General features: G+C 39.4%; 1 protein-coding gene across 1 annotated transcript; it reads right to left on the bottom strand.

The window, feature by feature from the left end:
- Positions 1-3,247: 3,247 nt before the first annotated feature.
- Sec31 (COPII coat complex component secretory 31) lies at positions 3,248-26,900 on the bottom strand. The gene is made up of 36 exons (XM_076124628.1): positions 26,794-26,900; positions 26,374-26,594; positions 25,082-25,218; positions 22,747-22,916; positions 22,326-22,408; positions 21,858-21,974; positions 21,185-21,329; positions 20,592-20,741; positions 19,906-20,104; positions 19,605-19,812; positions 19,390-19,488; positions 19,136-19,234; positions 18,921-19,019; positions 18,706-18,804; positions 18,450-18,589; positions 18,142-18,317; positions 17,281-17,355; positions 16,974-17,074; positions 16,530-16,642; positions 16,133-16,227; positions 15,425-15,481; positions 14,961-15,048; positions 14,312-14,422; positions 13,565-13,762; positions 13,429-13,506; positions 12,885-13,085; positions 12,352-12,557; positions 10,111-10,281; positions 9,681-9,756; positions 9,126-9,326; positions 8,330-8,694; positions 7,663-7,875; positions 6,706-6,909; positions 6,213-6,341; positions 5,598-5,669; positions 3,248-5,239 (listed from the first exon to the last, which is right to left on the bottom strand). Exons 2-36 carry the CDS (start codon positions 26,574-26,576, stop codon positions 5,051-5,053), a joined length of 5,067 nt encoding a protein of 1,688 aa, XP_075980743.1. The 5' UTR covers positions 26,577-26,594; positions 26,794-26,900; the 3' UTR covers positions 3,248-5,050.
- Positions 26,901-27,135: the final 235 nt, after the last annotated feature.

Genomic DNA, 27,135 nt, shown 5'->3' on the forward strand with positions numbered 1-27,135 from the left:
CTGAAAATCAGTATAACCTGTGCCGAAACGTCAGGCATTCTAAATACAATGCGTGTTCGAGTGAATTTCCGTATCCTATTATATACTAAACATGCAACACGACAGTTTCAAAGTAAAGATTGCTGCTAGCATGAATAATATTTAAATACGTTAACTGGTGACTAAGGTTGTCGCATCTCACATGACATCCATAGATCAGTGTGTAGTATTATTTTTAATCCGGCACACAATGCAGGTGCACTGCAACTACGAACGCGGCTAATCCCGGCCACAGAAACTGTGTTCGTTGTTAGACGACACGATATTTACAACACTTAATAAATAATAATTATTTTAAAACCAAGAAATACAAAAACACTATTAAATACACCGGAATACTACCAAACACATGTCATATTGTAAAATCTTTATGTCCAGTTATTCCTAATAGTAGCCCGGAGATTGGTAACGAGCTCGTTATATGGCGATAGGCTCGCCCCCTATTTTATGGGATTAACATTGTTAATAACTAAACGTGAGTGTATTTCATACTACACGGTCTACAGTTTTGGGTTGAGTTTATATGTATCAGGGGTTCCCAACCTTTTATTAGTTCGGGACCACTTTTATATTATTCTTATTAGCAGGGACCACTATACGTAAGTATATTAAAAATAAAGTGAAATAATCATCCTGAAAAATTTTAAATCATCCGCGGACCATATTTCAACCACTGATTTATATGGAATGGGTTATATTCATCTAGTATTTGCAAGAACGATACTTTAGCCATTGGACTTCTATCGCTACTGAGTACAATCAACAGCTCTGATAACAAGAAGCTGCCGGTCCATTGGAGCCGCGCACATCTGATTCACCGCTCACCTCAGCGATCGTCAAGATAACAATGTTCGCATCTCAGCGTGCTCGTCTATAACTTATCATTCTGTGCCTGCGATACACTCCGTGTTGATGCAGGCTTACATGAAACTCCCACCGCATCGGATAGCTGTTCTTCATTGGCGTATCTTCGAATTTGACGAGAAGGATTTGTCTATTAACTTACTAGACGGAAGCTAAATTTTGTTCCCTTTTTTTAGATGTAGATAATAGAGTTGATACAACTGTCCCTACATGTATTGAAATAATATCTGCTCCGCGTAAGAACCAAAACCTTTGTAGCAGTTGTCATTAAGCAGCGGTAATTATAACGGTATAGGACTAAACTACTGAACCGAATTGAATAAGTTTAAGCATTGAGAAAGTTGAAGAACCACGGTCAATCAAACGCTACCTACATTTTTATACCCGAGAGGAGTCGCGTGTATCTATTAATGATATCTCTAAAAGCCAGACATTACTGAAAGAATTAAGCTCCATGCAAACTGGTTTCATATAAACCTATCTTAATCTCCGTTAAAAGACCTCTGCATACTGCATGCTCTTGTACTTTTTGTTAAGAGAAAAACGTAGCGAGATTGTATGAACTTGTATGGAAGAAATATCGTAGCCGCATGAATGGTTCTTTGTGTGAAATAACTGAAATAATACTAGTGCAACCTTTAGTTATTAAATAGGAATGTTTTAATAAAGAAATGCTGCATTGTACCGAATGTTGACGTAAATAATTAAATGAATAGTACCTAATAAATTATGTATACCTATAATTAAATAATAATCAAAAAGTAAGTTTGTTCTTACACGCCAATCTCATGATCTACGGGTTCGAATTGATACTTAATTTATTTTTGTGTTAAATAGACTATATAATGAGGAAGGCTATAAGGTATATAACATCGCGCTATGGCTAAAAGTAATGGCGCAATGATGAAAACATGTTATGAAAACGAAAAATATTAAGTCAACGCGGACGAAGAATTTACAAATAATAGTTATTTTCGAACTAATTGCTAGTCTAGTCTCTGAGTTTAAAGCGTTCAAACAAAAATACTTCACCATATTTTAGTACATGAGATCGATTTGGATGTTAATTGATATAAAACATTTGTCTTCCTACTACTCACAACACAGGCATAATTTATATGATTTTAAATGTAAACAACAGTCACAAAATGGTACTGAAACCAGCAATCAGAGTAAAATCTAGCACTTGATTTAAACGCACTAGTAATTATCGGAATAGGCCGGTGATTACAGCCGGCAGCACTCCGCGCTGAATGCACTCACCGCGATATTTAGTGCTAAGTGCATGTTTAAGGATTTAAAAGCGTAAATATACGATCCTAATGACTTGTCTGGTATTGTGAATATTTGTGGTGATGGTATTGATAGAAGAATATGTGCTTGTAATGGACAAGCATGTAAGAATATTTCTTTCTACATATTCTGTGTGAAAAAAACACTTACGTTTAGCCATTAATAATAATGATAGTTCTTTGTAGCAGGGACGAGTCTATTGCCATCTACCGGGCACGTTATCAAACTCCGGACACCTACTAACACTAAATACCCATAAACCTATAGAACTTTGTCCGACCCGAGAATCGAAGCGGGAGCCCCAAGTTTAGCAGACGGATACAGTATACGGACCGCACCACATAGTGATAGTTGTCTGGTTTTGCGATATAATATTGTTAATGTTTGTACTAATGGTATTGATATAATATAGTAGAAATTGGTATGTATCCTTATTTTTTGTTGTTAAACAAATCACAGAAGTTAATGTTCTGAATTTGGTATTTGTACCGTACACAAAACTCCCTAACAAGTTTTTGGCTGTAACTGTTCTCGATTGTACTCGCAGGTCGGTAACTAATCAGTAATATTCACAACTATAATAACAGTTATTTAATAGTCGTATGTAGTCATCTTACGTACTATTCCAGGGCGTCTCCTTGCTTCGGTCTTCGGAGGTCACACCCAGTGGCAGAACAAAGGCAATTGAATGGATGGAAGTCCTTAAGCAAAAGTTAAGTATTTAAATCTTTCGTTTTGTAAAAAATGATTACTTTCCAATACAAACCATTTTTTTATGTAATTTTAAACACATTTTTTTATCGGGTGATAAAAATTGACTATTTCCGAAGTAACAACTTCTTTCTTTAAAATATACCATACTTTTAGTCTGCAGATTAAATTTATCGTAGGACTACTTATATTACCCCCTGGTTTTTGAGTATATTAAGCCGTAGTTTATTTAAACGCGTGTTTTTATGAGTTTAAACGCTATTGAATAGATAAATGTACCTCAGTAACCGAGGGTTAAACTATCATTGTGTTAGTAGGTTGGAATAATAAAAACAACATATATTTTCTAAAAAATATAATTTTCATCAATAATATAATTCTATAATACATTATTTATATTAAGTTATATATTAGCAATAGAGCATACAAACTCACGCATTACGATAAAACCATTAATTCAGTTAAACATACAATTTTCAACCTCTTTGGATTTTGTAGAGCACATCTCAAAAACTGCTGGACTTATTATGACGAACCTTTTGTTAATAAATAGGAAGAAATTCGTGGAAAAAATGGAATTATTAATAATATCAGGCCACAGTCGATTGAGTCTTGTTTATAGACGTAATAATAATTATTTTATTTATATTATTATTTTATAGTTATTATAACATTGCATTATCAATAGTGTAATTCATTTTTATGTTCTTTAATCACTATTAAATTAAATGCAATACATCATGCCTTGCACTCCTTAAAATCCGAAAAAACAAACACTTTACCCATTTCCAGATAAACCATTTGTATGAAATCTATTTCATTTCTTTTACAAACCGATAGAATGAGTGTATTTTACCACGTTTTACCCATTAACCCTAAGTAATAAGTACCTATTACCCTGACGTATGGGTAAATTAACATAGAAGTGAATATAAAGAACATGAAAAATAATTACTATTGTAAATAATTACTCTAATAGTCAATTTTATCATCAACCCCTAAACAGTCCCATAGTTTCAAGAACCTTTAGTAAAAGCAACCCCTTATCATTGAAATCACGGCTATCATTATTAAAAGGTTGCTTTGCTACTGAATAACCAATAAGCACTAGGTTTACGACTTTCAGATAAGTGCTTGATAGCGTATCTGAAAGATAAAATGACAGCAAGTGTATGACAAAATCTGTCAATATTCTCTTTGTTAAACTAACCAATAGTTAGACAGTCGTAAAACCGGAAAAAAGTTTTGTGAAAAATAACTTTTAAATGGGTATTTTAAAAGGTTTTAGGGGTCGTTGATAAAATGTTTATAATAATAATTAAAATAAATTTAAACATAGGACTTGAACCCGCACTTGGTCAGCGTGGTGGACTCAAGGCCTCTCCCTCATTCCGGGAGGAGACCCTTGCCCAGCAGTGGGATAGTAATGGGTTAATTTAAGACTTGAATGGCGACAGTTTGCTTGCTTTTATATTGTCTTTCATCTTTATACAAATTGTGAAAATATTTGTTATTTGTATGTAACAAACATACAAAGAAGACTTGTTATGTGTAAATAGTCTAAGATATATAAGAAATGTGATTACGAACTTTCGTTAATAGCTGTTAATACACTTTTGTGTACATTTGAATAATATAGTTTTTTTAGTGTACGGTAGACGCGCTGATCAATATTTTAATGGTGCATACCGGTTACAGTTACTTTCTGTGAAGAAACATTATTTAACATCCGATAACAGTGCTACATATTGGTGTCAATGAACATCTTGTATAATATACAACGTACCGCTGCAATGGCTTATTTCCTTCAACGTATGGTTAGGTTTGGAGCAAAATAATCACGTAAAAAACAAAAAAAATACTTTGTTGGCCAATAAATGTCACACATACTAAATAATAAAATAATGTGATCAAAACTGTATCACGCTGTACAGACGATCAAAGTATATCAAACTGTGCGGCAACGTTGCGAGCGCCGCACGCCCAATAGCGGAGTCGCAAAGAAAGAGAGGCGAGAGGAAGGGTTTATTGTAGAAGCATTCTTTCCTCCACAAAGAGTAACTACATGAATGCACCATTTCACATAAAAATCAACTTTCATTATCAACGGGCTTTATGTATCGTAATCACTTTCTTCCCCGCACTATCGTGCATAGACTTGCAGCTGGGCAGCCAGTTGGAACAGCATCTTGAGTCCGGGCAGGAAGGAGGCCACGGCGGCGAAGTCCGGGCCCGTGGCCAGCGCCGTGGCCACTTGTAGCGCCGCGCCGTGGTTCCCGCCCTGCGCGTACTGGCAGCACGAGTGCAGGGACTGACACGCGTTGTCCGATAGCTGGGGGGAAAAGAGGGATATTAGTGTTTAGTGACATATTTACATATGAAAAAAATATGTTGCGTACTCTTGTGTTTTTTGTTAAAACGTCTCCGTCAGATTTTGGCACATTAAAAGTAATTTTTTAGATTTAAATTCCAAAACAAATATAAAACTTTATAAATTATAAAAATGAGCCAAAACCCTTTCTTTTTCACAAATAAAAGACTTTTGTTGTGGAATGGAGGCCTAACCCCTCCCTTTATAAGGGAGGAGACTCTTGCCAAGTAGCCAAACCGTAATTGGTTTTAAAAAACTTTTTAATCATGTTTTGAAGTATTTTAATTACGACTGATTCAAAACAATAACTCAAGCTCACCCTGTATTCACGCAACATGTCGTACAATGTCTCCAATCTTCTCTGCACATCCTCCAGTTTACGTTTCATTTGCTACACAAACAATGTATATTAAGAAATTTTCTCTTTTATACCACGATACTATAGATAGATAGATAGTTCGAAAAAGGACAGAAATTATAGAACTTTAATAATATATGTGTATTCTTTCTTTACAGGACTTTCAAGAATCAAGTATGGTGGATTTTACAAAGTTGAATCGGCACGGCAATCCAGAAGAATATCGATAAAATTAATCATGTGTAGTTCAATATAGCAAAGCAACTTAGTAAAGGCCTTGCATGCAAGGTTCTTGTACGGTAAAGCTATAGAAAACTAAGAATTTAGAACACAATTGACCTGTTTGACAAATCGTGCATGCCACGGCTCTATACTTAGTTGTCGGAGTATATTTTTATTTTTTATCAAGACAACACCCGCACTAAGAATTGCTCTTTAACACTGGGACTTTTATAAACATACAAACAACGGACACCAAGTACACTGGGAATCGAACCTTTCGACGCACTGGTAGTGGCGTGGCGACATGTGCATGCCACGGGAGCCGTGGCGTACAACTATATAATGTATAGTTACCGGGTTGGAAGCTCTGTTGGCGCACTCGTTCCTGATGGAGTCGAACACGGACTGTAGGATCACGTGCTGCTCGGGGATGGCCGCCTTCTGCACTGGTACTGGCTCCGGTGGAGGCGCCGGACTCTCCGCCTGGTTACGACAAAAATGAGTAATGAAATATTTGTTTCTGATGTTAATCTTGTGTTTCTAGCACGAATTTGAATAGTATGATAATAGAGAATTTTATTGTCTTTTACTTATTACGTAAATGTAATAAGAACGCTATTTGTTATATGAAAAAAATAATAATTTGTAAAATATTTACGTTACCTAAGTTTTACCATTTTATATGATTTTCATACCAAAATATCCCGTAAAATAGACTGAAAATAAGCTCAATTCAAAAAATTTGCTTAAACCATTAGAATTTTATTTTATTACATTTATTTTCTCGTCAAAACGATGTCGTCTATTTCTTTAACACCAAGAACTAAAATGAAGACCTCCAACTAACCTGTTGCGGGTAAGCGGGTGCAGCGTACTGTTCCTGGAACTGGCCCGGGTACTGTTGCGCCTGGCCCGGGTACTGCTGGTACTGCTGCTGGGCCGGGTACTGGCCCGGGTACTGCGAGGTCGGGGCCAGCGGCACGTGCTGCGGGGGCTCCACGCCGAACAGCGGGTGCGTGATCGGTGCTTGCGCTGTTACTTCTTGTTTCGGCTAGAATATAAAGAATATGTTAGTATGTTTGAGTTTGCATTGATATTTTACTTGAAGTTTTGTTTTGATGGTCAGGAAATTTCAAAAGTTTTGGATTTGTTATATAAGGTTTTGGGTAGGTTGTACAAAATTAAAACTGTTATTTTACACAAAGTAAAAGAAACCAAATGTTTTGATTAGTAATCACAACACTCTTGTTTCGACACTCAAAACACTATCTAATCTATCTATGTCTACACAAACAAACGGGGTATGGGGGTGATCTTTGAACTTTTGAATAGAGTATTTTTTTTTAGCTGAGCCTATGTAAATATAGGAGAAAGGTCAATGGTCCAATGGCTTCAATGGTCCTAAATTAAATATGTTTCCTACGAAAATTTTAATTAATATATGAAACATCATGACAATCCAAAGCCGTCGTTGCCTTGCTTTAGAATTTACTAAGATCGCGTACGTATCTGTATACGTATATCGCGTGCACGTGTTACGTGCGCAATAATTTTATATTTAAAATTGGGAATAACATTTTCAAATGCAGCTTTGGATCAAATACACAGTACAATTCGTAAGTTATACAATCAACAAAACATTGTATGTATATCTATTACACATTTCTTTGCTCACAAAAACTCAAAGGTGACAAATAATATTAATAATAACAACAAAACAACTCCAAATACTCTAGAATGCAAGTTAGTTAAATCTCGGACGGTCGTCCACGGGGTCCTGGCCACACTGTGCGGTACACAGTACCTCGTCTAAGTGCCGCCTGTGTTCTATTATGTGGCTCCACTGTCTCGTGCCCGCGTGCAGCGCTGACATGTCCGTCGCGCCTACGTGCTGTATTTGCTTTACATAATATACGTATATAAATATAATAATATATACTATGTTATGAATGTTATGTGGTTCTGTATCGATGTAGCGCAATAATCTTTCTTTAGTTTCAATTATTTTGTAAGTTTTCTTTGCAATTTTTTATAGTTTGCTTACCCCGAGTTACTGAGCACATTTAGCGGTAGTTTATCTATTCATTAGCGTTTTTTTTTATATGAGTTTAAACACTATTGAATAATTAAACTACCGCTAAATGTACCTTTGAAACCGTGGGTAGTCTCTTAGTATCGAAAAGATAAAATAAAATATATTAAAATAATTGATCCTTTACTAGAAAAAACTTGACAGAATGGTTGTTGCGCTTCATCGATAAAAATAATAAATATACATATATAAGATTGTTCTATAAATACATAAATAAATAGAATGACTAAAATTTTAATGAATAATCATATTAAAAATAAATATAACATACTAAAATACGATGCCCAAACTATCACATAAAATAGTGCTTTTTAAGGATTTTAACACTATTAATTTTCAAAAATATACCTACTTAAAAATATAACCAAAATCAACAAACCTTAGGTTTAGAAGACAACATGGGCGGATCATTCCACCCCGGCGCTACCGGCTTAGCTTGCACAGGCTGCGGTACTGCTTCAGTCGCCGTCTGTACCGGGGTATAATAGTTCCCGTTCACTGAACCAATACCCTGGTTCATTTGACCCGGGTTCATCTGCCCCTGGTTAACTTGCCCGGGCGGGTTGAACTGATTCTGGTTGGGGTTGAATGCCGGTACGCTAGTGTTGTATTGCTCGGGTAGAGGGCTGTTATAACCCGTGTAGGGTTGCGCGCCCGCAGGGTTGTTGAAACTATACTGGTTGTATAGGGGCGCTGATTGCACTGACGGGTCCACTTTGTATTTAGAGCGAGATGCTATACCGCCTGTAAAGAAAATGTTACTTTTTGTACTTTTTGGCTCGTGTATGTTTGCAACGTAACTTCAAATTACGCTTGATAATCATGTATATAAGAATTTTGTCGCTTTTATGACGCTTTGAAGTAAACGAAAATATGATTTCAAGACGGTGAACATAATTTTAATACGAACGTATATGAGATCGCACGCATCTAATCAATATCAGATCTGGAAAAACTAAGTAGTAAAAATTGCACTAGTAAGTTTTTCCAGCACTATTAATTAAAAATACGTCTGAAATTATATAAGAGGTAAAAATTTCATCTGGTATCAGTTATTAGAAACTTTCTTTTATATAGACGGTTCTTTTAGAAATATTGCTATGAATTTATAACTCAAAATATACGTTTAATGGCCAAGTCGCGGATAAAATTGAGATAGAGAGATATCTACTTACCAGGTTGTGGTCCAACACTGCCCGGTCGTGGTGGTTGCGGTGGCTGAGCAGGCTGCAACGGCGCGGGCTGCATTGGTTGTAGAGGTTGTGTGGGTTGTAGAGGTGCCGCGGGCTGCGCGGGTTGCGGGAAACCAACCCGGTTGTAGGTGGGCTGAGGGGCTGGTACTGACGCCTGTTGCCAGGTCTGCTCGTAGGCGGGGACTGTAGAAATGAAATGGAAGATTTTATTCAGGAATCAAAATTAAAAGACTTTCTAGGCAAGTTTAGTGAATAGGCTTTGGGTTTTAATTTACAGTTTAATTAATTTTCCAATATACATACATGAAATGCTGTTATAATATAGATAGACAGAGACCAAAGAACGCCACTCTCTACAATCCTTACATACTTCCCTTTATTCACTTGTCTGTAAATCGTTAGCCAAACCATATTTTACTTTGCAAACGATAAGATACAATATTATATTTCATTTCTCTTTAGAAACAACGGCTATCTAAACAAAGCCACAAATAAATATTTTAATAAATAATAGTAATTTTGTTCAATACAACTTACCGGTGCCGTACGTAGGTTCAGCGTGTGCCACATGTCTTCTGTTATGATGTGTGACACGGCTTTGTGGTGTTTGTGCCTGTTAATAATAAATATTAAATTAATTATGAAATGTACTTGTGTACTACAAAAAAATCGTACACACTTTTATACGTATATGTGTGTATAGTGTATACGTTTGTACACCTGGATATTGTTTGTCATATCGAAATTAGATTTTATGTAGTGTATCCTTTCAGTTAAAATACAGAAAAGGGTGACTTCAACGGTAGACATGAACAACTTATAATTCAAGTAAAGATTTGCTGCATTGGCGTGCGACAACTACCCAATGCCCATGTTTCTTTAGATGAGCAGATTTGTTTAAATACACATTTGTTTATATCAAAATAAAGTAGACATTATAGTTGCAGTATGAATAATATATCCTCACATGGCTGGGCCTCCTCGCCTCCTGCGGCACAAGTCCGAGCGCGTGCTGCAGGCGCGGGCGTAGGGCTGCGCGCGGCACGGGCTCCAGCGCACCCAGCGCCGCCGCCAGGCAGCCCTGCGCCGCCAGACGGGACGCGTACTCCGACAGGACTGACTCCAGCTTGCCGCCCTCCTGGGGGACACGCGATACGATTATGTGTAAGGTCTTCGAGAAAAATTCAAAGGTAAAAAATTCGAGGTAAAAATATACCCAAAAATAAAATAGTACACAGAAACGTGTTTTAATTTAACCACGATAATTAAAATTGCTGAGAGCTGCTCGCTGCTATTTCTTTCGCGTAAACTTTGGTTTTCACAATTTCACACTTTTTGAAATTGCTGCTGCTCCACTTTATTAGTCATGATGTGATATTATTTCACCTATAGATACCTTATCGCAATAAATGAACTATACAACACAAAAATATTTTTCTCTATTCAAACCTGTAATTCCTTATACAGGGTGTCCCAAAACTCAACGATAATCCGAGACAGGATGAAAGGCCAAGTCATACCGGCTATAGGAAAAATAAAAAAAAAATCCATATCACTTAGTTCAGCAATAATAGACACTTTTCAAAAAAGTTGAAATTCCACACCCTTGGTCGCATTTTCAAGTCCTGTGATCACCAATGTCACAATTTCGCTGTGCTTTTTTTAATTTCGTGATCTTAATTAAATATGCTATTAATCGTATAACAAATGAATGCACAAAACATTGTTAATTTAATAAAAAAAGTTAAGTTTTAGTGAGTCATCTTTCTCAAAAATATCTTTAGTCAACTTTAACGCTTCATACTGAAAAAAAAATGTACTACACTATCCTTGGCAAGTTATTTCAAAAGTTGGCGCATTTAATCAAGATTTCAAAATGGTATAACACTTGCCACTTTTCTTGCCATTAAAAATGTTATTTTTATTTGAACGAAGAGTATCCTCGCAAGTGGATCGGACGCAGTGGTACAATTTTATGGCCTCCTCGTTCTCGCGATCTAAATACAGTAGATATTTTTTACTGGGAATGCATAAAAGAAAAAGTTTATTCCAAATCAATACAAAATCTGTCAGAACTTAGCCAGAAAATTGACACAGCGTCAGAGGAAATAAATGCAAGGAATTTTGATTGACTGGTGCAAAGGTCTTTTGTAAGGCGTTGCAGAGCCTGAATTCATGCTAGAGGAAAACAATTTGGAATTACTTTAGTTTAAGGAGAATAATTAAATAAGATCGATGGTTCGTTCATTGTTTTTTTTATTATTATAACCTATTATGTTTATTACATTAAATATTTGTTATGGACTGACTCAATTACCTCTTTACTAAAAATAATTGCTTTCCTCTGGCACGAATACAGGCTCTGCAACGGCGTACAAAAGATTTTTTCACCAGTCAAGCAAAATTCCTTGCATTTATTTCTTCTGACGCTGTGTCAATTTTCTGGCGAAGTACTGATAGATTTTGTATTGATTTTGAATAAACTTTTTCTTTAATGCATTCCCAGTAAAAAATATCTACTAGATTTAGATCGGCGGAACGAGGATGCCATAAAATTGTACCACTGCGTCCGATCCATCTGCGAGGATACTCTTCGTTCAAATAAAAATAACATTTTTAATGGCAAGAAAAGTGGCAAGTGTTATACCATTTTGAAATCTTGATTAAATGCGCCAACTTTTGAAATAACTTGCCAAGGATAGTGTAGTACATTTTTTTTTTCAGTATGAAGCGTTAAAGTTGACTAAAGATATTTTTGAGAAAGATGACTCACTAAAACTTAACTTTTTTTATTAAATTAACAATGTTTTGTGCATTCATTTGTTATACGATTAATAGCATATTTAATTAAGATCACGAAATTAAAAAAAGCACAGCGAAATTGTGACATTGGTGATCACAGGATTTGAAAATGCGACCAAGGGTGTGGAATTTCAACTTTTTTGAAAAGTGTCTATTATTGCTGAACTAAGTGATATGGATTTTTTTTTTATTTTTCCTATAGCCGGTATGACTTGGCCTTTCATCCTGTCTCGGATTATCGTTGAGTTTTGGGACACCCTGTATAAACTCATTCAACCAAACACCTCAACTTTATATTTCAGCACTACATTATTAGTAACAAAAGCAATAATGAAATATGCATATAATATAAAAATAACACAAAAATATAACAAAAATTTAAAAAATCCTCCATCTTGCCACTTACCGGTACTTGTCTCCCCCTAGTAATCGCAGCCCTCCTGGCCAGTAGCGCTAGCTCAGTGAGCGCGGCGAGTGCGGACACATCCGGGCGGCGCGCTCGAGCCCAGCGAGACACGAGCGCCTCCGGGCTCATGGCGCACAGGTAGCAGATAGTAGCCGCCTCCGATAGCGCCGGGTCCGTCTCTGATGATAGCTTGTCGCCGAGCATCTCTGAGAAGAAAGGCTTGTGTTAGTTTTGTAGTTACGTTTAGTTTAGTGTGCGTGCACGTGTACGTGTAAACAGCCACGCGTTTTACGTGTGCGTTTTACATTTAAGGCGATGTTGTACATTATATAGGTAATTAACAAATGTAATGTGATGCGACACTAATTTAGTGTGTATTTAAGGTTCACTTTTTGCTCATTGACAGCATTCGTCGTGATTGCAGCATTTAAATGTCCTAGGTACGCGCGTGTATGTCGTTTTTTTCGCTAAAAACTGATAAACTTGTGTGACGTCACCAGCAGGTCCCAGTATATATGTATGTATGTACATACCACAGTAGTGCGCGAGCGCCTCCCCCTCGCAGTGCGTGACGATGGCGGCGAGCGTGTCCCGCCAGCTGCGAGGAGCTGCTGACGTCACCAGCAGGTCCCAGTATATATGTATGTATATATGTATGTATGTACATACCACAGTAGTGCGCGAGCGCCTCCCCCTCGCAGTGCGTGACGATGGCGGCGAGCGTGTCCCGCCAGCTGCGAGGAGCTGCTGACGTCACCAGCAGGTCCCAGTATATATGTATGTATATATGTATGTATGTACATACCACAGTAGTGCGCGAGCGCCTCCCCCTCGCAGTGCGTGACGATGGCGGCGAGCGTGTCCCGCCAGCTGCGAGGAGCTGCTGACGTCACCAGCAGGTCCCAGTATATATGTATGTATATATGTATGTATGTACATACCACAGTAGTGCGCGAGCGCCTCCCCCTCGCAGTGCGTGACGATGGCGGCGAGCGTGTCCCGCCAGCTGCGAGGAGCTGCTGACGTCACCAGCAGGTCCCAGTATATATGTATGTATATATGTATGTATGTACATACCACAGTAGTGCGCGAGCGCCTCCCCCTCGCAGTGCGTGACGATGGCGGCGAGCGTGTCCCGCCAGCTGCGAGGAGCTGCTGACGTCACCAGCAGGTCCCAGTATATATGTATGTATATATGTATGTATGTACATACCACAGTAGTGCGCGAGCGCCTCCCCCTCGCAGTGCGTGACGATGGCGGCGAGCGTGTCCCGCCAGCTGCGAGGAGCTGCTGACGTCACCAGCAGGTCCCAGCGTGATGCCAGCAGGCTGCCAGAGATCAGCGCCACTGGGTCCTGGCTCGAGCTGTTCAGGTGGTACTTCTGCACTTTGTAAAGGAGCTCTTGGCTACCTATGGGAGGAAAAATGATTTAAAATTGTGGTTGAAAGGTATTCATATCTGTGATTCAACGTTCATCGAAGGCTGACAAACATTCTCTTGATCTACACCGGCAACTATTCTTAAATAACGCGACACTCAACACATGCAATTGAAAACAAACGCAATCCAATGCGATGCGGTGGCTATGTAGTAAATACTCGCGAACAGTCCCACAGCACAGCCACCGCCGTGCTCATTGGCGCGAGTACACCAGTCACCGGACTGCCTAACGCTGCATCTCACATCAATCATGTGCGCTTAGACCCGGGTGGCGATTCAATAGGTATCGATTGTTTGTTGTTTTACAATAAAAGTTTTCCTACTGTCCTTTGCTAAAGCTTTTTATCTGCGTAAAACGCAAATACATAGATCTTACTTTCATTTTTAACGAAAAGAAAAGCGTAGCCTTCATTAATCAAACACTTAACATAGGGTGCTCCACAAGGATCTACTTTAGGCCCTACACAAACTACACAATACGATTGCAATATCATTATTTAAAAAAAAGTTAATACATACCTAAACTAGCAATGATGAGTGCATCAGGTATTCTCTTAGCGTCCAGACATAGTTCAACAGCCTCTTCTAGGTTACCACACACCAACGCACGGCAGATAAGACTCGTTGTATCTAAATACAAAAACAAATCGTTACACAATGACAAATACAAAATATGCTTTTCTTTGAACGCGAGTTAAGTTCTTTAATTTCTAAGGATACATAATATAATGTCTGTTATTGCTTTAGTTGTAGGCAGAGCTGTACGAAATACACCCGTGTTTCACAATTAACAATATTAGTCTCATGTAATAGAGAGAATCCCAAAAATATTAAAAACTGGTTAGAAAAGAACAATAAACGCAATCGCCTCTAATGACTTATTAATTCTAACTAATAGCACTTTGTTCGACAGGGGAATTGAAACCGGGACAACGTGCAGTAACAGATAAATTATCAACTTGGATCACAAAAGTTACTCGTGCTCATCACACAACTATTTGCGCTGGGTGGGTTTCGAACGCCTTACCCACCGCGTAACGGCGCAACGGCAATTGTGGCGAGGCGACCACGTTAACCACTGCACGATTGACGAAGTAGTTAACGTGGTCACCTTGCGGGCCTAAAAAACAGCTACCCATGAATTTGTGTAACATTTTTATGTCCTTACCGTCTCCAGTAGGAATGACAACATTGGACCCTAGTGATGGTCCCAACTCGATGTTCGCTAGTTTCCTCTCGATTAAAGTATGTGCGTCCTGTAAGAAAACATATTCCTATGAAATTTTAATACGACTAAAACGAACTGAATAATTTTAAGGAAATAAATAGAGAATCAAAATATCGAATGTACTTTTAAAATCATTTAGAAAGTAATGAATTTATAAAACAATGAACGGATGTCATTACGAACATTATTAGCAGAGTTGTAAAGAATGAAATTTTTTCAGCCCTAAATTTTGAGCTCAGCTGACAAATAGCACGATTCGAGTCAGAAACAACAACTTTTTAGTACAAGGTATAGTTTAAACACTTGGTATAGTCGAGTAAAATATAAAAAGATTCCCAAGCATGCAACACTTTGACACATGTCAAAACTGACAGCTGTCAAATGTCAAACGACAAGCTACTTACCGATAGATCAGTGCTGGTGTCAGTTGAAAGCTCGGCCTCCGTCTCCGTGGACTCGCCCTGAGTCGCGTAGCACAAGACAGAAGTTATATAGCGGGTGTTTTATATACAGTTTATATAGTGTTGTATTAGCTTTGTATAGGCTTGTTATTGTTTATGTGTAGTGAGAAGCACCAGTTATGATTTTAATGCAAATTTTTACATAGAAATTGTGTACTTTAGTAATTTAGGAATAGTCCCAGTTAAATTACTTATAGGAAGTTTGCCCATAAGAGTTCCATAAATAGTAAATTTAACCCATTAATGTACCACTGCTGGGCAAAGGTCTCCTCCCGTAATGAGGGAGGGGTCAGGCCTTGAGTAAACCCCGCTAGCCAGGTGCGGGTTGGGTTTTCATAGTTAAGTAATATTTGTAAAGTTATATCATACGAGAAATATATGGTTAGAATAGTTCAGTTGTAAAAAAAAAATACGAAATACAATAACACTTTCGATCCAAGAAATTAAAACATGATTTAACCTGAACTAATCTTTATAAATAGATCTTTCAGTTAATTAGCACCCTTTACAGAAATTATTAATAACTTTAGGAACAAAAAAGCACAGTCAATTAATTACATTACAGACAGTTTCAAAGCCACACTTAGTAAAAGTGAAGAGATTAAAACAAGAATCATAATAATAATAATAATATATGGTAAGGAAACTCACTCGACTCAATCCCGCGTGTTGGTCTGTTTGTGTAGTGTCGCCGCTCGGAGTCGTCGCCGATTTGAACTTAGATAGAATTTCGTCTTGTTTGAAACCTGATAAAAGACTTTATTTTAGTTTAACTTCCTTAGGACTTTAATTTACAATTCAACTTCAGGCACTACAACAAAAGATTTATAAATCAGTGTTTGAGACGTATCTCGCAATTGAAATCTGTCCCATCTCGCAGGTTACAAAAAAGTAAATACTGGTTCCGCGTGAGAATCGAATCTATGACACCTGACAATAGTACTGGCATGGTGACCTTTTTAAATTCTTCATGATATCCGAAACTCGCTCAACAAACAATCTAAAAAAGTTACTTTACCAGAGCAAATATTGTTGATTTACTACATACCTAATAGATTCAGCACTTCGCTTCTGAAGGTAGGCAGGAAGTTAGCTCTGAGGAAGAACCACGTGTATCGCTCGTTCTGATCTGTCGTAGCGTCGCCTTTCTGACGACAGTACCTGTACAAGAATAACATTTATTGTTAATTACCAGTAATAACTGTAATAAGTATCTAGTTACCAGGTCTTTCAGATGTAAAATTCCAACACTTTTTTATCACAATTTTAAATATTTTATTAAGACCTGAAAATTACTCTTAAAAAACTGTTTGGTAACGCGCTGGCGTGCCAGCACCGCAATAGTAATTATTACGGTGCTGGCACGCCAGCCGCAGCAGCAGTTATTAGGCCAACGTTATAAAAAAACACCTACTTTAATAAATAACTATCATAAACATAGCTACATATGCAAACATAATTGTAGAACATTATGTAATAATCATGTACTCACTCTGCAAGTCTGTCGGTAGCTCCAGGCTCTTGACTAAGGCTAGATCCAAGCACGTTGTCTAGTTCTGTCGCTCTCTCCACTATTTCAGGTTCACTTACCACCTGCAATACAATAATATAATAATTAACCACTATTACCATACAATATAATAATTTTAAAAGCTTCTATTAGTTTATACGTGTACGTATACGTGTCGCGTACGTACTCGTGCTTGATACAAAGTGTATACGTAAAATTGATATAGCCAAAACGCCATATTTAACTCAATTATTAATTAAAAGCATGTGTATGTTATGTTATAACATACCTGACTGATGTGGACTATTTTTTGTGGTCCAGCATCTGCTGGCAATTTCTCGAACGTCACCAATTTACCACCAAACTGGAAGTAAGAATAAGATTTAATACCAATTTTATTATATTTGTGCGTCCAGCTAAACTCAAAAGTATTTTTAAATTCTGTGATGTTTGGGTTATTATAATGCGATAGATAGGGTTTGAATTCATTTTTTTTTTGAGCGAGAGTTCGATGCTGTAGCTCGGTCAAGCACCTATTAATATGATATAAACCTCTTTCGTTACTGAATGACCGACTAATGGACAACGCACAGCCGAAACTACTGGGCGTAGAAATTCGAAATTTAGTATGAACATTTTTTGTGAAGGAAGTGTAGAGGATTCTAGGAAATTTCCCTTGAAGGGAGTAAAATAATACGCGGTGATGGCGAATCATCATAGCTTAGCCTTTTTTCCAAACTATGTTGGAGTCGGCTTCCAGTCTCACCGGAGGCAGCTGAGTACCGGTGTTTTACACGAAGCGACTGCCTATCTGACCTCCACAACCCAGTTACTTGGGTTATAATTACTTATAATACAATGTGCGGCGATGGTGAATACATAATTATATGTTGGTGAATTTATTTTGACTCAAAAAGTGATCGTTTAGTACATACGGCGAACTTAGCCCGTGCGGGTCTCTTGAGCCACAGCGGCGCGCGCGGCAGCTGCTGCGTGTGAGCGGCGGCGGGCGGCGCCGCGCGGCTCACGGCGGGGAGAGCACTGAACGAGTGCAGTACATACCGCGAACTTAGCCCGTGCGGGTCTCTTGAGCCACAGCGGCGCCGCGCGGCTCACGGCGGGGAGAGCACTGAACGAGTGCAGTACATACCGCGAACTTAGCCCGTGCGGGTCTCTTGAGCCACAGCGGCGCGCGCGGCAGCTGCTGCGTGTGAGCGGCGGCGGGCGGCGCCGCGCGGCTCACGGCGGGGAGAGCACTGAACGAGTGCAGTACATACCGCGAACTTAGCCCGTGCGGGTCTCTTGAGCCACAGCGGCGCCGCGCGGCTCACGGCGGGGAGAGCACTGAACGAGTGCAGTACATACCGCGAACTTAGCCCGTGCGGGTCTCTTGAGCCACAGCGGCGCGCGCGGCAGCTGCTGCGTGTGAGCGGCGGCGGGCGGCGCCGCGCGGCTCACGGCGGGGAGAGCACTGAACGAGTGCAGTACATACCGCGAACTTAGCCCGTGCGGGTCTCTTGAGCCACAGCGGCGCGCGCGGCAGCTGCTGCGTGTGAGCGGCGGCGGGCGGCGCCGCGCGGCTCACGGCGGGGAGAGCACTGAACGAGTGCAGTACATACCGCGAACTTAGCCCGTGCGGGTCTCTTGAGCCACAGCGGCGCCGCGCGGCTCACGGCGGGGAGAGCACTGAACGAGTGCAGTACATACCGCGAACTTAGCCCGTGCGGGTCTCTTGAGCCACAGCGGCGCGCGCGGCAGCTGCTGCGTGTGAGCGGCGGCGGGCGGCGCCGCGCGGCTCACGGCGGGGAGAGCACTGAACGAGTGCAGTACATACCGCGAACTTAGCCCGTGCGGGTCTCTTGAGCCACAGCGGCGCCGCGCGGCTCACGGCGGGGAGAGCACTGAACGAGTGCAGTACATACCGCGAACTTAGCCCGTGCGGGTCTCTTGAGCCACAGCGGCGCGCGCGGCAGCTGCTGCGTGTGAGCGGCGGCGGGCGGCGCCGCGCGGCTCACGGCGGGGAGAGCACTGAACGAGTGCAGTACATACCGCGAACTTAGCCCGTGCGGGTCTCTTGAGCCACAGCGGCGCCGCGCGGCTCACGGCGGGGAGAGCACTGAACGAGTGCAGTACATACCGCGAACTTAGCCCGTGCGGGTCTCTTGAGCCACAGCGGCGCGCGCGGCAGCTGCTGCGTGTGAGCGGCGGCGGGCGGCGCCGCGCGGCTCACGGCGGGGAGAGCACTGAACGAGTGCAGTACATACCGCGAACTTAGCCCGTGCGGGTCTCTTGAGCCACAGCGGCGCGCGCGGCAGCTGCTGCGTGTGAGCGGCGGCGGGCGGCGCCGCGCGGCTCACGGCGGGGAGAGCACTGAACGAGTGCAGTACATACCGCGAACTTAGCCCGTGCGGGTCTCTTGAGCCACAGCGGCGCGCGCGGCAGCTGCTGCGTGTGAGCGGCGGCGGGCGGCGCCGCGCGGCTCACGGCGGGGAGAGCACTGAACGAGTGCAGTACATACCGCGAACTTAGCCCGTGCGGGTCTCTTGAGCCACAGCGGCGCCGCGCGGCTCACGGCGGGGAGAGCACTGAACGAGTGCAGTACATACCGCGAACTTAGCCCGTGCGGGTCTCTTGAGCCACAGCGGCGCGCGCGGCAGCTGCTGCGTGTGAGCGGCGGCGGGCGGCGCCGCGCGGCTCACGGCGGGGAGAGCACTGAACGAGTGCAGTACATACCGCGAACTTAGCCCGTGCGGGTCTCTTGAGCCACAGCGGCGCGCGCGGCAGCTGCTGCGTGTGAGCGGCGGCGGGCGGCGCCGCGCGGCTCACGGCGGGGAGAGCACTGAACGAGTGCAGTACATACCGCGAACTTAGCCCGTGCGGGTCTCTTGAGCCACAGCGGCGCCGCGCGGCTCACGGCGGGGAGAGCACTGAACGAGTGCAGTACATACCGCGAACTTAGCCCGTGCGGGTCTCTTGAGCCACAGCGGCGCGCGCGGCAGCTGCTGCGTGTGAGCGGCGGCGGGCGGCGCCGCGCGGCTCACGGCGGGCAGCGCGCTGAACGAGTCCGCGCCGCCGAACGAATCCATTATGTTGCTCTGCTGACTGGCCGAGTTCTGCGACAAATATGATGTAACAGTCACTGAAGATAGACGTGTTTACTTTCTTCCTCCCCTTCCCCTCGTCTCTCAAATAATTTAGTACTACATTTTTTTTTAGGAAACAAACATCACCTTTTCCCCTCCATAATATATCGAGCCGCTTCTCTATAGATCTTTTAGGTCATCGATATCCTATCAAACCTGGCAAAACTTTATCATAATACATCCTAGCGTTTACCAAAAAAGTGTAATAAATATCATTGAACCACTGACACACATTTGATTTCAAACTAGTAAAACGATAATACAAAAGATCAATACGGTCTACGAGCCATCGAAACACTCAAAACACCACACCCCCAATTAAAAAAGATAAGATTCTAATCTTTGCCCTCTCTTTTAGACCCATATGCATCCTTTTCAAGAAATATATAAAAATTACGTTTGAAACATCTATTTTTTTAGCATTTATCAAATAAAACCACATTAAATAAGTACTTACGACGGGTGCATGCTGTGGCGCCAGCAGCGAGTGCACGGCGAGCTGCTGGTCGAAGGAGGCGGTGACGAACAGGCTGGGGTCGCGCCCGCACCACGACACCTCGAACACCCACTGCGCTTGCTCGTCGATCTCGGCGAGCAGCTCTCCGCCCTGGACGAATAATAAAACATTCATAAAATCCGCTTCATAAATAAGAGTATTTTTACCAACGTATATCATTTGTGCGTACACGTACACATACGTAAAGGAAAGTTTACGCATGTATTGACTATTTTATCGGCAAAACAAGAACGTAAGTATAATATATAATCTTAAAAAGACATCTTTAATTTGACCAATAATTCCTTAGACATTAACTAAACTTAAGCGAGTCTTAAGTGAAATAGTTTCAGTGAAAGTAGTTTCTATAATACCTTGACAATTAATTAGCAGAATTCCAATAAAAGGAATTATAATTAACAACTAAAATACTGATATAATTATTCATAAAAAGACTCCCTAGCATTATTCACTACATCCCCCAAAACGCTCTCTAAAATCATCACTTCCTCAACACTTAACTACCACTATTTAACTCAATGATGAAAACTCACCGGTTTAGTATTATTAGGGTTCCAGCAGAGCACGCGTCCGTCTTTACCGGCGGATAGCAGCAGGTCAGGGTCCTGTCTGCACCAAGATACTGACATCACGCCTTTGTGATGACCCTCTAGGGTTACTAGTGGGGATGATGCTAATCTGTAGGATAAGAAATAGAACCGTTTAAAAGTAACAGTTTTGTTTGTGGCGAAAGAATTTTCGAGATAATCTGTCTCAAAATAAAGATGTTTTATAGGAGCAATAGTTTAAATACAGTAAAAAATTAACTAATTTCGTTATTCCCTTTTATTCTTTTCCACAATTTTACTATAAGGGACTTTAGTGCAAAACTCTTTACAGAAATGTCATGGTTTACTTGCGAACTCAGTCTCATGAGGCCTTTAAAACCCTTATAACCCCTCTTTATGTTATACTAGCTGACCCGCGCAACCTCGCTTGCGTCACATAAGAGAGAATAGGTCATAATTTCCCCCGTTCTTATATTTTTACTGATACTCTGCTCTTATTGGTCGTAGCGTGATGTTATATAGCCTAAAGCCTTCCTCGATAAATGGTCTAATGGTCAAACAAACTCTTCAGCTTTATAATATTAGTATAGATGTATAAAATCAAGTTGAGGCTAACATAAATAATAAGATCACTCATAACAAATACATCTTACTTTACCTCAAATCCCATAGCTGCACGACGGGCACCTGGTCATCTTCAGACGCGATACACAGCTGAGTGGCCACCGCCGGGTGCCACGCTAGCGACCGCCATCTAGTGCGGGACTGGGAGTCACTGCCGACAAATACACAATATTGTATACAATTATAAAAATAAAACAAGATGTTCAGGCCAATAATTTAACAATTTTGTAAAGTATTTCACCATTTGATCTAATTTAGATGCCGAGCAGACTGATAGTAGGTTGATAAAACTAAACTAATAGGTAAATTATGCAAGCTTGCGTCTTTGTAAAATGAATCAGCGATTAAAATATAATCTATACATAGAATAATAGAAAACCTATAGGAGAATCCAAATACGACACAATCTTATCTAAATTATGAATAATCAAACTTAAGGAAATATTATTTTTTACACGGGTAATTTCGTGTTTTTAGTTTTTTATAATTTCGTGTAGTTTACCTTAGTTTCATAATCGGTTCATTCTTCCTAAGATCCCAAACGACGCATCTTGAAGCAAATGTGGATCCCAGAATATGTTGTACCTGTAAACAAATATTTGTATTAGGGTTTATATCATCTAGAACTCCGAATCTAGAATTCGGACTCTAGATCAATACAAGAAATCTTTCTAATCAAAGGACTAACTTTAGTGACGGCAAAAATCACGCATTATTGACTAAAGCAGCAGAAGTAACCACTGAAGAATCGAATAAAAAAATAAAATTTTAGATGAATATGCCTGAAATTTATTTTTGTAAAGGAAAACCAAATCAATCATCTAAAATGTACATATCATACTGCTACTCAAAAGTATTCAAAAGTTTATTAAAAACATATCAGGCTTTTATATTTTAAATATCAAGTGAATTATTATTATTACCTGTTGGTTCCAAGCAAGTCCCTGCACATGTTCATAAGGCTGGCTTCTATTGCCCGGTGCCATGGGCTGGCTGGTGTTGTTCAGGTCCCATATGAAGATCTCGCTGTCTGATGCGCCTGATGCCAGGAGGTTCTTCTGATACGGGTTGATGTCCAGAGAGGATACGTGACCTGGAAAGATTGTAGATTATGACTGTTATGATGAGATTACATAGAATATGGAATTCTGAACATCACATCGATGGTCGTTAAGGGCGGATAATGAACACACATAATATTATGTACATATCAAAAATAGTATACTGAAATTATAGGCAGATATAACGGGCACGTTATCTAATCCGGCTAGTATAAAAAAATATCAAATATAAATTAGAAAAAGACCAATAGGACTTTGTCCGACCTGGGAATCAAACCCGGGACTTTTAAGTCGGCAGTCTGATACACTTCCGATCGCGTCATAGAGACAGTAATTCTATAAAGTCTTATAAATTGTATCTCTTCTCTAATCCTATTTACTTGCGCAACGGAAGTAACAAAATATATATTTCATCAATACTCATGTAACATGTTACATGTACAGGTAATCTAATTAAATATTCTTTTCAACTGTGAAAATGGAATTTGTTATGCTTTGGTTAATAGTAAAACTAAGCAAACACAAGTGGTGATTGACAACTGAGTCATGATAAATAAGCTTGCTAAACACATATTCGGTTGTGCATGAATTGGCCAACCCGATCGGTAAAATCGAATACAATATGTAGATGAATGTTGGGGAAACATGCCGGTCGACATCACCGCGCCTAAATAAAAATCAAATTGTGACGATCGGTCCGATCGGCATAACTCAAGGTCTAATGTAGTAGTTATTATGGGTCGAAGTCGTTGATTTGTTGAGCCGAATGACTAACCCGATCGGCACAAGCCGAACAAGTGCATTAATTGCTTCGAGTCGGTTCTGTTGTTCGATAAATATATTATTGTCGAACCGAATGTGCCTAACTGTAGTAGTGTATAAAATAATTCAATATAGTCAATACATTATCTCAAGCATCTTGAAATACACAAGTAATACTACTTACAATTCAGTTCCACTACAATTCAGTAGCTATAATTTTAAATTCATAAACCAAAAAAACTCTTTTCAAATACAAGGTTCCTTTTGGTAGAACACTGTGTGTAGTGGATAGGTAAAAATGAGGAGTTGCAAAACAGCTACGATTTGTAAGATTTATTGGTGCCACTACTCTTGATAATGTGAAAACTAACATTGAAAATTTTATTTGACGGACCCCGTGGTAAAGTTGGTCGCTACGCCACTTCAAAGGTCACATCAAAGGTGGAGGGTTCGATTCCCACATGGATCAAATATTTGCGCGATCGTTTAAAGTCTGCTTGTACTTTGTGTTGGCTATTTTTATGTTAGTAAAAGTGTCTGCAACACAAGAGCCAAATTTGAAACTAGTGCAGTCAAATTGATAATCTCCCCATTTTTAAAGTCAGTTAACAAAATTACTATTATTAACTAACAAGTTAACTGGTATAAGAGATAATGTGGACCACTGAGTACATTATCAATAATGACTTTTTGTGTTATGACATACAGATAACAATATCTGAGAGTAAAGACCTTTGCTTTTAAATGCAGTTTTTGTTAATAACTTAAAATATTAGTCATGATATTTAAGAAAAAAATGTTTTTCAGATTTGATAGTTGTTTTACCAGTTAGATAACTATTAACAATCCAATGAAAAAAACATAAATAATCAATCAATCAAAAATAGTCTAATTTATTTTATGGTTAGTATCACCTCTGATGGACATGAGGAAATTTTACCATGTTTTTCATACATTTCCTGTCACTTTATGCAGCAGATAGTGCTACTTGCCTAAAGACATGAAACTGACCCTTCACATTACAGGCAGTATTTGGGCTAAAGATAAAACTCATCTTTGTTATCACTGATATACTTTGATGATGAGAAAAGATAAGAGAATATTTCTTCTGCTTAGTATTTGGCTTTATGATAAACAAAATAAACATCCTTTTAGTAGATCGAAAATTTATAAGCAGTTGTGTAAAAAATACACCTATATTTACTAATTACCTAGCCTATTGCCATACTCTACAGACCTTACGTTATGGCATTAATAAGAAATATTATAATGTTAATCAAATAAATCTTTGACTAACCGGAGAATCAATCCCATGACATCATAACCAGTAGTCATATACTACTGCCTAGATACAGAGGCAGTCAAGAGGCTTGAGTTAGTCATGACTTTTAAGTAAGTATATGAAGATATAGTATATTGCATAGACATTACTCACCATTATGTTTAGTGCTGCTACCAAGCAGTGCATCGGAAGCATTGTTGAGCAGTTTGTCAGCACTGTAGAACTCTAGCAGTCCTCCGTCACAGCCTCCAACTATAACTCCCGCGGCTGACCATACTAACTTCTGAAATCTGAATTATAAAATAGAAATTAAAACTTGTTTTGGGAGAAATATATCAAGCTGCATTATGATTAAAGGATGGATTCGATATTCATTAATAATAAAAAGTTATTCTATTTGACTGTGCTGGACTCTGTTTATAGTCTCAAAGTGAGTGTACAATACACAGGTATGCTCTTTATTGCCTAACTCTCATGTGTTAATACTTTTCTGAATAATAATTTGTAGGTTGGAGCGGCTCTGAGAACGATTTGTATATTTATGATGCATGCTTGAATAAAAGTAGATTGTTCTGTTTGGTAGTTAGTTAAAGAAATAATGTAGTATTAATGATAACAAAAGGTGATACTTTTATAAGGTTACACCAAAGGTCACAGTACAACATATCTTAAATAACAGTTATTTTTTTACATAAATGTAACATGATATAAAAAATTTCTTACTCAATGTTAGTGTCTTATAGATAAACAAAAACCTAACCCATTTAGACTAATTTTAAAGAAAATCATTCAACAAAACCTATATTTTCAGGCAGTAAAATGGATATTTTATTATGAACTACCTACATCATAAATGTTTTTTGAAATGACATAATAATCAACAAAGCAAAACTTTAATAAAATCTTATAGATACTAAAGTACTAGCATCTGAAGTATGTTTTAAGTGAATTCAAAGATGCCATGTAAACATATTTCAAAACTAGCTGAGTCAAATAATTGATTTGACCCAAATAAGTATAACTACTGCAGTTATAAACTGGTGGTATGAACCAATAGTAATTTTAAAACATCAATACTGTCAATATGTTAGATGTACATGATTTTAAAGAAAAATTATATCATATTAGAATTCAATACAATAGCTTTTTTTCATCATTATAGCTATTTAAAATGACACTTTATTTTAGATATCTTTAAGAGTTGTCTTGGTGTCGTAAGGATGTCATGATAATTCTTGTTAGATTTTGCTGATTGATAACAATCAAAACATAAAGTGTGTTATTATGATAATTTACTACTGAATTGATAATGCTAAGATGGCAATAAATAACATTTATCCTAAAGCTGTTCCTATTAGAAATGACATGGAATGCTAAGAGTATAACGAAAACAGCTGAATCACTTGAACATATCAAATATTGGACCAAATGCAATGTTTACTTACTTATGCTGTGTCTGTAAACTGGATTTAAGCGCTAAATCGAGTCCAGGTTCATCTAAGTTGAGGGTATACAGCTCCAAGTGCGAGCTGGAGCTAAACGAGGCATCGACCTGCTGCGCCGCCGAGCCGGCAGCGATCGTCACCGGGTAGTGCTCCGCCGGCGACCAGCACACGTTCACCGTGCTCTTCAACTCCTTCAATTTCATCTTTACAACACTATCTCACTACAACAAACACGAAACAACTCAAATCCAACGAAATTAACACTTTATTTACCAAATTATGTCACCGATTTGGAACGCTTCCCACTATAAATTCACAAATAGAACGACCGACTAGACTTTAGAAGATGATCAAATAATGACCGAAATGTAATTTTCTAACATAATTTCAAGCGTTCCAATTAAAAAATACGATATTTACCATAAAAACACCAACTTGGCACTTCCAACGTGGCTGACGTAAATACTCCGGATTAGATTTGACAGTTGATCAAGTGACAGTACGTTTAGAAACACTAGGAAGACGACACGTCATTTCTGTCAAATACAGACTATAAAATAATGTTTGCAGAATTTCATTTTGCCTATTACGTACGATAATAATAGCCGAAAGCTGATAAACGATGAGTGTATCTTTAATAAGTATTGACAAAAAAATTCGGCCTTGTATTTCCACGTATACGAAAAAACACAAGTGTTACAAAAGTGTGATTTCGAATTGACGGTGGATGAAATCATTATTGTTATAGCCATTTAATTAATA

Source organism: Anticarsia gemmatalis, chromosome 16 (genome assembly GCF_050436995.1).
Source record: "Anticarsia gemmatalis isolate Benzon Research Colony breed Stoneville strain chromosome 16, ilAntGemm2 primary, whole genome shotgun sequence".
Classification (NCBI taxonomy): Eukaryota; Metazoa; Arthropoda; class Insecta; order Lepidoptera; family Erebidae; genus Anticarsia; species Anticarsia gemmatalis.

Excerpts from the sequence above, each read along its gene's own strand:
- Sec31 (XM_076124628.1), bottom strand. The coding sequence starts at position 26,576 with ATGAAATTGAAGGAGTTGAAGAGCACGGTGAACGTGTGCTGGTCGCCG. Across the intron at positions 15,049-15,424 it reads ACACCAGCACTGATCTATCG|GACGCACATACTTTAATCGA; the intron begins GTAAGTAGCTTG and ends GTTTTCTTACAG. Across the intron at positions 8,695-9,125 it reads CAGTGTTGGACCACAACCTG|GCGGTATAGCATCTCGCTCT; the intron begins GTAAGTAGATAT and ends TTTTCTTTACAG.